The sequence below is a fragment of the Triplophysa dalaica genome, chromosome 2, assembly GCF_015846415.1.
Source record: "Triplophysa dalaica isolate WHDGS20190420 chromosome 2, ASM1584641v1, whole genome shotgun sequence".
Classification (NCBI taxonomy): Eukaryota; Metazoa; Chordata; class Actinopteri; order Cypriniformes; family Nemacheilidae; genus Triplophysa; species Triplophysa dalaica.
The window spans coordinates 1,595,536-1,606,699 of NC_079543.1; the positions used below are offsets into that span (position 1 = coordinate 1,595,536).

Below are 11,164 nucleotides of genomic sequence, written 5' to 3' on the forward strand. Positions count from 1 at the left end.
AAGTAAATAGACCCAATTGAACAACAAAATAAATATAAAATCACCTGGTCCATGGCAGGCTGACTTTAAAATGAAGAAAAGACAACATCACATGAACAACAACACATGAAACTGTGTGTTTATTAATGTCACAAAAATGAAAAGCACATGGGTGAAAATGTACAACATTTATTATTACAAACTACCCCAATTGATGTGGGCTTTACATATGAATCTTGTTTTATTATAAAGCGAGTAACATCAGTTTTAAGTTTGAAGTCGGAAGTTTAAGGTTTGACACAAAATGTTTCAATCATCACTGTTCTCAAAAAGAAAGAAAAGGTGTTGAAATCAGAAATGGGGAGGTGTCAGAATACCTGTTTAAAAGCCTGTGGTGCTGTAGATCAAGTCATCAGTCATCAGTCACAACATGACAATGAGCTCGAACACAGTGGTGTGTGTTGCTCTGGCTCTTCTTCTGAGTCTAACAGGTACGCAAACGCTAAAACTAAAATCTCTCTCTCGTATTTTAATTTTCATATTCTAACCCAAAATGCCAAGTGTTAAGTTAAATAAACAGTATTCATTTGTAAGTGGTAATTATAAAAATATGTAATCCGTCAGTCACACTGTCACACAACATTAACTTTATTTTGAATTTGTTTTCTTCTCACACAGGATCTGTTGGTCAGCAAGATGGTGCGTAACTCCATGTGACCGTCATCACTCAAGATATTTCACACAGTTTTGTTCACTTTATTCAAAGCTTTTCAAATATTATTTTCTCTCATCAGTGTGCGGCCAAAACTCACTTAACACCAGGATTATTGGTGGAGGAGATGCCATTGAAGGGTTTTGGCCCTGGCAAGTAGGCATTTACACAAGCAGGTCTAATACCATTGTCTGTGGTGGGAGTCTCATCAATAAAGACTGGGTTTTGACTTCAGCAGGTTGCTCTAATTCTATAAATCGGTAAGTGATTTCAAGCAAGATTAAAATGTAAGTGTCAAATCATCATACTGCATGTGGATTAAAACTGACTCGTATTTATTGCGCCGGCAGTCCAGACATTATAATCTACTTGGGTCGTCTGAAGCGGTTTGGCCCAAACACACATGAGGTTAATAGAACAGTGAGTCGTGTCATCACACATCCTAACTATAACAGCTCTACTTTTGACAATGACATAGCACTGCTCCAGCTCTCTTCTTCTGTGGATTTCACTGCTCATATTAAACCAGTCTGTCTGGCTGCTGCTGGTAGTGAGTTTGATGAAGGAATTCAAAGTTGGGTCACAGGATGGGGTGTCACTGAATCATGTAAGTGATCATTGTCTTAAAATATCACATATCCACAAGTGTACATCTGTCACAACGATTACTAAATTTCAAACAGTGTTATATGACGTTTGTACTGAATTATATTGTCTCTCTTTCTTATGCTATAGATCCATTTCCAGACACATTACAAGAAGCAGAGATTCCAATCGTCAGCAACAATAATTGTAGTATTGTCTATAATAATAGAATCAATATCACAGACAACATGATGTGTGCTGGACTGACAGATGGAGCGAAAGGCTCATGTTTAGTGAGTTATTAATCATTCATCTTTTATAATCACACTACAGCTCACAGTCTTCTGCAGCAACCTGTAGTTTACCATGTTGATCTAAACCAGAATCTCTTTTACTTTAAACTAGTGGTGGGCCGTAACGCCGTTAACGCAGCGAGACTCTTATCGAGCGATAAAAAAAATGTCGCCGTTAATCTATTCTCAAAGTTGGGTTGGGAGCTGTGTCTATACTACGCAAGCTATGATGACTTTCACCTTGATATTTTAGTGCGGATGTATATCTAGCTTACTTGCACTGTAGGGGGCGAGAACAAGATTTTTCAACTCGCGGGATTCGCGTGATTCCCCAGATAGTAAATTTTTGCGGCCCACATCTGGCCCACACCTTACTCCCCATACTTTACTCATTTGGCCCACATACGGCATGGAATGATGGCACTTGTGCGGTCCGCTCTTGTTTGCCAGATTTGGGCCACAGGCATGCCAAAGCTATGCCACATGTCAAACATCAGAACAAATAAAGCAGAGCTGACCCAAATATAAACAACAGTTCATTTCAATTCTGGACCAGATTTATCCCAAAACCAACACCTTTCTGTGCTCCAGTTTGACAGAATTTGTATTGAGTTTCATTATTATTAAAGTGATGATTGAGTTATTAGAGATGAACATCTGCTTTTTAAAATAAAAAAATATTTACACAGAGAAATACAACCCAGCTTCAAACGTTTGTTATAAGAACGTTCCTTAGAGTTTTTTTTACATTTTAAAATATTCAAAATGTCAGTTGTTTATGTTTTAAGATCGTTCCCAGCTGACAAAATCACCATCATGGTGATCAGTGTTTCCTTGAGTTGGGCTTGTGACCCTTGACATCTACTCTTGCACATATATGTACCTTTAATGTACATTGTAATAGATGTTGAAATGATGCTCTGATCAATGGTGTTGGTTGGAGGTCAGTGAGATATCTGCCATGTTTACGTTTGAATAAATTGCTGTGCTGCTGATCCTGTATGTACATTAAAACACCTGGGAATTTGATTAAGTATTTAAGATTATAAAGATTTGTTAGAAAAAAAAAGAAATTTATACAGAACTTCAACACACAGACATGAAGAATCAGTTTATGAATATCAACAATGGTAAGAATAAACAAAAGAAATCTTCATGCTGTGATGCATGCTGGGTAACATCATAGCACAAAACTATTTATAATTCCCAGCATGCATTGCGGTTAAGCCTTTAATCTGAGTAAGTTGGTTGTTTCTCACCATTGCTGAGATTCATACATTGATTCTTGATGTCTTTGTGATTCTAAAATGTTGTTTGATAATATATCTGTTTTTCACAAATCTTTCTAGATATCCAAATACAATCAAACTTCCTGATCTTACAATGTTCTTTAAGGATCTAAAGTTGAGCACTCAAACTAAATGAGAGTACTGAATTACATTACCATTAACACCATAGTGGTTCCATCAATACCATTTGGTGAGGTTCTCATTTGTCTGCCATGTCAAGTGCACTTTATAAGAACCCACTTTCAGCTGATCAGTCAAAGTTTGTTGAGGTGTCAAGAGCACAACCCAAGGAAACACTGATCACCATGATGGTAACATTCTTAAAACATCAAACATCTGAAAAACCTCTAGGGAACGTTCTTATAACACATTTTTGTTAGCTGAGTTGTATTTCAGGTTGTATTTCAGGTTGTAGTTGTTATGTTTCTCTGGGTAATTTTTTTGTAGTTTTTGTTGAACTTTTCAGCAGTGATGCTGTTTGTTAACATCAGATGTTCATCACTAATAACTCAATCATCACTCTAATAATAATGAAACTCAATACAAATTCTGTCAAACTGGAGCACAGAAAGGTGTTGGTTTTGGGATAAATCTGGTCCAGAATTGAAATGAACTGTTGTTTATATTTGGTTCAGCTCTGCTTTATTTGTTCTGATGTTTGACATGTGGCATAGCTTTGGCATGCCTGTGGCCCAAATCTGGCAAACAGGAGTGGACCGCACAAGTGCCATCATTCCACGCCGTATGTGGGCCAGATGAGTAAAGTATTGGGGAGTAAGGTGTGGGCCAGATGTGGGCTGCAAAAATTTGCTATCTGGGTCGCGCCGGGTTTGCTTCAGGGAAAATGTATTTTTGAGAAGCTTCCCAATAGAAACCTCGACAAGACTGAGGTTGTTTGCACCTTGTTCAATGTGGAATTGGTTTACTGTACGGAATTGCTTTACATACAGTTGGTTTAAAAAAAAAAAAAAAACTTTCTCTCAGCAGGTAGTGGTCTAGCTTTAGTTGAAACCAGTAACTTTGTATTGGCACTTAATGTATTATGGCTCCTGTATGACATATCGCTTGTTGCTCCCTCACTCTTTGTAAGTTGCTTTGGATAAAAGCGTCTGCTAAATGACTAAATGTAAATGTACTTTATGAGCTCTTCCAGTCTCAAGTACCACCTAAATGCAAAGCATCCCTTAGATATTGCGGAAGTAACACAAGTTCATCTTATTGAACATAATTTAATTTTCATCACAAATTATCATAGTAGAACAGTTTCCTCAAGCAGTTTGTGATGCATTTTGGAAACAGGAGATGAGCCCCTGGTCTAATGCGCCACCTGGCTTGAGAAACCCGTTCTCAAACTTACTTTTAGTCATTATTTGGGTAGCACACATATTCTGAATGCCTTCGTCAGAATTCAAATGAGCCATTTTAATCAAGATTAAAAAATATTAATCCATGCCCACCACTACCTTTAACAATATAATGTTCAGATTCACAATCTCAGATCTAAATTAGGATTAAATTACAAACACACTGCAGCACCAAACCAAAAACTATTTATCTGACATTACACAGATTTAATGTCTAAAACAGTTGTTAATAGTTGAGCTGTAAAGGTGTGAATATAATCTGTTTGTCATTGCAGTATGATAATGGAGGTCCACTGGTCACTAAGCAGAGCTCCAGGTGGATTCAGGCTGGAATTGTATCTGGAATTGTATCTGAATACTGTGACGGCAGTTTACCGAGTGTGTTCACCAGAGTGTCTAAATATCAAGACTGGATCAACACTCAGATAGTCAACAACCAACCTGGATTTATAACATTCCCTTATTATAATAATAACACTCTTGATACTACTAGCTCTATTCCTCATATCACTGATGTTCCTGATGTTCCTGATGTAACTGATGTTCCTGACATCTTCAGTGGAAGCTCACCTTCTCTTCACTTATTTCCCTTTTACCTCACATTCACCATCATCTCTCTCATCTTCTGTCCATGATTTCAGTATATTTGGTTGTGGTTATTTGATAAAGATTTACATGAACATTAATTCATTTTGCAGACGCTATTATCCAAGTAAGAGATCATTCAGCACTTTGTCAACATGTTAATAAGAACTGGTAGTTGACCAGGTCATGTTACAAGAAAGATAAAGTGAGCAAGGGAGAATATGAACAACATGAAAGACATTTTTTTATAGACCGAGCTTGACAGTCATTGGTTTCACCACAGAGGAACAGAATGAGTGAAGATTTTGTAAGTGATTTGGTGTCTCGTTGTGATGGAACAAACAGGCGTCGCTCAATTACAGAGTAAAGATGACGGGAGGAGATGTCGACCTGCAGCAGGGAGTTCAGGTCAAAGGTGATTTTTCTGTTATTGTCCTGAAGGCCAATGATGAGGATTTGAATCTAATGCAAGCGGAAACCAAATTCTCTTTTCTTAAAAAAGTCAAATGTTTGTGTTTAGGTATGAAATACGTGTTTCTTTGGATAAAAGAATCTGCCAGATAAATTAAAGGGTGAATGGTACAAAAATATTTTATAGATATAAATGTATACTTTTTAGAATTTGTACACATTTTTGTAATTCACAATATATTGTCATTTGATTTGGGAAATTCTTCACTATCTTTCATCTCTTTGGTTAAGAACATCATTTGAGAGACTTTCTGGTTTATTGAAATTTTAGGCTCCCAGTCCTGAAAACAATATTTAAAATAACAATATTCCTCAAATAAATCTACTTCTATTGAATCCTTTATTGTTCCTGACAATCCACTGACATCAGTGTACATTGCATTAAGAAAAAAATTCAATAAAAGTATCTTATTGACGTTTATTCTCTTTCATTTTTCCTCTAGTATTATATTGATTAAAGTTCTTATTATGTATGTAAAGCTGCTTTACAACAATGAAAATGGTGAATATACATATACAACCCTATATAAATAAAATGAAATTGAATTGAATAATTCAGGATCTGTATTTCCGTAGTGAGACCTCAAAACATTCAGTCTATCTTGAAATGCCATCAGATATATAATATGTTTTGGATTAAGATGTAATAAACAGTTCCTGTTGTAATTACTTACATTAAATAAACTTAGTTGTTTATGAGAATGCTTTTGGCCATGTTGTGAAATATGTATTTGACATGATATTGCATTATACATTGAGCTGAATCACTACTCTGATTAACATTACTACTAGAAAATAAAAGAATAACATGTATGTACTCCTATCTTGTTTAATTCTCTATCACAATAAGTATAAAACATAAATATAGCCGTAATGAAAAATTAGGAGACCATTCCAATTTTCATTAAATTTTCATTTCTAGATGTATTCTGTCCATTCCAGACCTCAGGAGTGACAAAGTCATCCAACAGCATTTTAAAAGAATGACACAATAACACGACACATGAAAATCCAGTTTATCACATTCATTGTGTTGAACTTTTCCTAACACATGTAGAAATATTACTGTTGTATTGATTAAAAGTGAACCTGAACTGGATTTCTGTGCAGTATTTGAGGCCTGAAAAAATACAGAGTTACTTTCACTACTTTCTCCTGTTTTCATTGTCTGAAAATAAATGCAAAAACATATATTTTTATTTGAAATTTGATCAAAATATTGTTAGTTCACGGAATGATACAATAATTATAATTTTACCTGAACTAGTACCAGTACCTGAACCAGAAATAGTAATTCATAAAAACTGAAATGTTTTTTTTGAAACATTCTCATATTTTATTCTGCAGGTGAAGGCCTGTATATTATAATACAATACATTAAACATACATCATTTATTTTATTTCCAGGCAATTCAATGAAAATAACAACCTTACCTCGAAAAAATTACGTGTTTACCAGAGGTTTTTACTCTGGTAACAGCACCGATTTAACATTTGGTGGTTCAAATACATAAGTGAGTTCTCTCTTCAAATTGGTAAAGCATTTGTTTTATTTTTAGTGCATAATTTTTCATTGTCAGGTAAATGCCTTTTTCAGTATTCTCACATCCATAACGCTACATATTCTTCATAAATGGAAACATTAAAATAAAGTAACTAGTTTATGTTCTATAAAGAGACATCCCTTCTCCATTCATTGGGTATTATTGCTTCAGGATTGTGCATTTTATGTAGCAACTTATGTCCTACAAAGTTTAAAATAGAAAATGTGTTCATAGACTGGCATTTAGACTCTATCAACAAGGGTTTTGTAAAACATAAACAAATGGTTGAATATATTTACACTGTAAAAAATGTTCCGTAATTTTTACGGAAAAATACCGGCAGCTGTGGTTACCAGAAAAATTCCGTAAAAAATACAGGAAAAGAATGTAAACAGCTTTGCAGTTTAAAACTTCAGGGCACAAACTTCAAACTGTGAATGAACTTAATACATTTGAGCTTTTTATATTAACAACATTTCTTTATAGAAAATGAAAACTTGGTCCAAATGCATACAAGTGATAACATTAGATTTACTTTATACCTTTGTAATTCATTATTAAAGTCACTTTTAAACAAAGCAACATGCAGCATGACATCAGAATATCTTTGCCTGACCTTGACTTAAACACAGACTCAACTCTTCAGCATAGTGGTGACCCACAAAATATTTAATATCAGAAAAGAAAAGAGAAAATACAAATTCCGTAGTTTTTACGGAAAAATACCGGCAGCTGTGGTTACCAGCAAACTACCGTAAAATTACGGGAACATCCTGTTTTTGTTCATCCAATCAATTCACAGTGGAAATCATGAGCCACACCCACTATTCATCTTGGAAATACGTCAGAATACTGAAGACGATCATCACTTCTGCTTCACAGGGACTGCAGCATAACAGCCATGACTTGATGCTTTATTGGTTTATTTAAAGTCACCGTTTTTGTGATCAGGGTTTGCTTTAGTTGGGCTCTTTCAGCCGTCATAAATAAGTTTACAGTTATCTTTGTGCTGCTGTGACATTGTTTTATATAAAACATAGTCCTGTAGCAAATCACATCAAATGAAAATGTGTTTAGATATCTACTTAATCTTTATCAGGGATGTTGTTTAATTACTTATTGTATTTTTGGTTACAAACGCCTCAATGAATCTACTTTTAAAATTCATATTTCCTGCAATTATCAATATTAAAGTATTTGAACTGTTAAAAGCTTGCATTTTGTCTTTGACTCAGACATCAAGAATCAGTTTATGAATCTCAACAGTGGTGACTAACAAATGAAAAGCTTACAGCCGCAATGCATGCTGGGAGTCATTGATGAGTTTTGTGCTTTGATGATACCCAGAATGCATTGCGTTTATCTTTAGAGGCTTTATTCTGTTGTCACCATTGTTGAGACAAACTGTTATATTCTAGATATCTGCTAGAACATTCATCATGTGTTAGATGTGCTCCTAAAGACATTCATTATATTAACTAGTTTCATTCAATATAATAAAGGAGAACAACAAGTAACTTTAAAGCATTACCTAAACTCTAGAACATGTACTTACTAACACAAATTATTTAATGCGTGAGCTCTATCTGAGCTTTCCACCCACCTGAGCCAGTGTGTTTCAACTCATAGATGTCAATACTGGGGAAAGACTTCTCCACATGTAAAGCAAAGGGTCAAGACCACAACTAAAGCAAACACTCTTCACCATAATGGTGACTCAACAAAACCATCAACATGTAAACTTGTGTTCATTTTCAATTAGAACTTTTGTAGACGTGCAACAGAAATAAAGTGACAGTGGTGTCTGTAAGTGAAGGTGATAAAAGTGTTTGTGGAGTTGAAAAAAACTTCTTGTGAAAACTTTGGAATTTCACTGTTCATTTCCCAGAGAATTTGACAGTGTTATCCGTATTTTTATGGACGTTTTTTGACAACAGTTTTCTCTGTGAAAACTACAGAATTTCACTGTTAATTTCACAGCATTTTTTACAGGGTTTTTCCGTAAAAACAATGGAATTTTTGCTGTTAATTTTACAGACAATTTTACAGTGTTTTTCTGTATTTTTTACGGACACTTTCTGATAACAGGTTTTTTGTTTGAAAACAACAGAATTTTACTGTTAATTTCCCAGGCATTTTTTACAGTGTATAACTAATTCAATCTCTGAGCATTTTTATGTCACATCCAGAATGCTGGAATTGCCCTTCCATGAATTTACATTTATGTTCTTGACAAAGACTGAAAATACACTCAAACACTGTCACTTTAAGTCTTCAGACTATATCAATTTCCAAAAGACGAAACAAAAGCATTCTCTCAATTTACAGTTCAATGTCAAAGTTTGATTGTTTGTGGCTCTTAGATAACCGTAGAATGATTGATGATGTTTAATTTACCTGATGATTTTTTTCATGTACTAATGTAATAAAAGAAAACATCAAGCAGTTCAAAGCTTCATCAGCTCTTTTATTCCACATGTTTCCTCTCACCCTACAGGTTATGAGCGACACCTGGTGGTGAAGCACGTTACACTATAATACATTTTTAAAGTGACACAGCACTGGATTATCTATCCAAAGTGGGTCCTGTGAAGGGAGTGAAACTCTGCAGGACACCGGCCCTCCAGGACCGACCTTATAGACCCCTGATCTACACATGTTTATGCTGCACACTGAATTACATTTGATTCAACTTAGAATCAAAAGTCAATTTTACACAAAAGCTGACAGAAGTTCTGCAATATGCATTCGAAATACAGAATCGAGATGTTAAAGTGCCTTTGAATGAAGCAAAAAATATATATCTCGCAGTTATAGCTATGTAGGTAATGCCATGCTTTTAAAATAACAGAATATAAGATTCCTCTGACATTTTTTTCCATTTCACGTTTAATGCATTTACTCTAAAAAGTGCTGTGTTGTTTTTGACACATGCAGGGTAAATATTGGACAGAATACACTGGTCATGCTTGGTTGAGTGAATGTTGTGTTGAATGTGTGTAAGTGTGTGAGTGTGTGTGTGTGTGTCAGAGACGCTGTAGAAGGACAAAGTGCCGGCCGGACAGTCCAGTTACACTCCTACTGTAGATTAGATGGAGGTGCAGGAGCAGAAATAAATGTTTTCTTATTATTGTGACAGGCAGTGAATCTGTATGGAGAGCAGATCAGACTCCAGGACTTTTTGTTGTATCCGAACCAGCAGTCATTATTTCGTCCTTCCCTACAGATTCCTTTATAAGAAACAGACACATCAGCTTCCCTCCCACTCCAGTCCACCTCCCAGTAACTGCGTCCAGTCAAACTCTCTCCACACAAAACCTGAAGACACCCATCAAATCTGTCTGGATGATCAGGATACGACTGAGACTCAATCACACGTGTGATCTTTCTGTTCTCTTCAGACAGAATGTCAGAATTGTCCATAAATTGTATAACTGGATATAATTCAGTCAGATTAGCGCGTGTCAGGTTAAGAAAACATACGTTCAGCTGGGTGCTGGATGGACGTAAAGAACACAAAATATTGATTTGAAATTCTAAACCCATCGTGTAAATTATTACACAGTGCCTTTGCTGTTGATCAGGTCACATGTCTGAGGTTTATTCCAACCAAAAAAAAACATGAAGAACTCTCCATATGGAGAATGAAAAAGAAAAGAACAAAAGGGCAAATCTGTATAAAATCAACCTTACCACGAATCTCTCTTCAAATTTGTAAAGCATTTGTTTTATTTTTAGGGCATGATTTTTAATAAGTGACATTTTCAGGACTGTCACATCCATAACTTTACATATTCCTCATAAATGAACACATGAAAATGTATATAAAGTAACTATTTTATGTTCTATAAAGAGACATCCCTTCTCCATTCATTGGGTATTTTTGCTTCAGGATTGTGCATTTTATTTAGCAGAAATCCTACAAAGTTTATCGTCTCCCAAAAACCGTGTCCTTTTTTGTTTATTTCCCTTTTTATTTATTTTTTCATAAACTGACATTTTTTTGGGTTCAACAAGGGTTCAGTAAAATATAAACAAATGGTTCAATATAATCGTGTTACGATTAAAGTGTTACAAATACATTAGTATTCTACTGCAATTACACCATTGAAGCATTTTACGACAGATCTTCTTCATGAGTTTTTAAAATGTTCTTTCAATTGTGTTCACAATAATGAGGGATGTCTTATGCCTTAAAATAGTTTCATAACAATGGAATGGGTCCATATTTTCTCCTTAAGTCTTGTTTACTCAGACAGAAACTCAGTCACGACTCCCAGCATGAATTGCAGTTGATCTGTTTATCTGAATTAGTTTGATGATTGTCACCATTGTTGAGGTT

General features: G+C 35.1%; 1 protein-coding gene across 1 annotated transcript; it reads left to right on the forward strand.

Moving 5' to 3' along the window:
- The first annotated feature begins 361 nt into the window (after window positions 1-361).
- LOC130437831 (chymotrypsin-like protease CTRL-1) lies at window positions 362-5,693 on the forward strand. Its single transcript, XM_056769463.1, has 6 exons — window positions 362-470; window positions 658-678; window positions 774-951; window positions 1,042-1,298; window positions 1,427-1,569; window positions 4,498-5,693. Exons 1-6 carry the CDS (start codon window positions 410-412, stop codon window positions 4,855-4,857), a joined length of 1,020 nt encoding a protein of 339 aa, XP_056625441.1. The 5' UTR covers window positions 362-409; the 3' UTR covers window positions 4,858-5,693.
- Window positions 5,694-11,164: the final 5,471 nt, after the last annotated feature.

What these genes read in the sequence shown, in the direction of transcription:
- LOC130437831 (XM_056769463.1), top strand. Translation starts at nt 410, where the DNA reads ATGACAATGAGCTCGAACACAGTGGTGTGTGTTGCTCTGGCTCTTCTT. An exon ending in TCTTCTTCTGAGTCTAACAG is followed by an intron (nt 471 to 657) that starts GTACGCAAACGC and finishes CTTCTCACACAG; the next exon opens with GATCTGTTGGTCAGCAAGAT. An exon ending in TGCTCTAATTCTATAAATCG is followed by an intron (nt 952 to 1,041) that starts GTAAGTGATTTC and finishes TTGCGCCGGCAG; the next exon opens with TCCAGACATTATAATCTACT.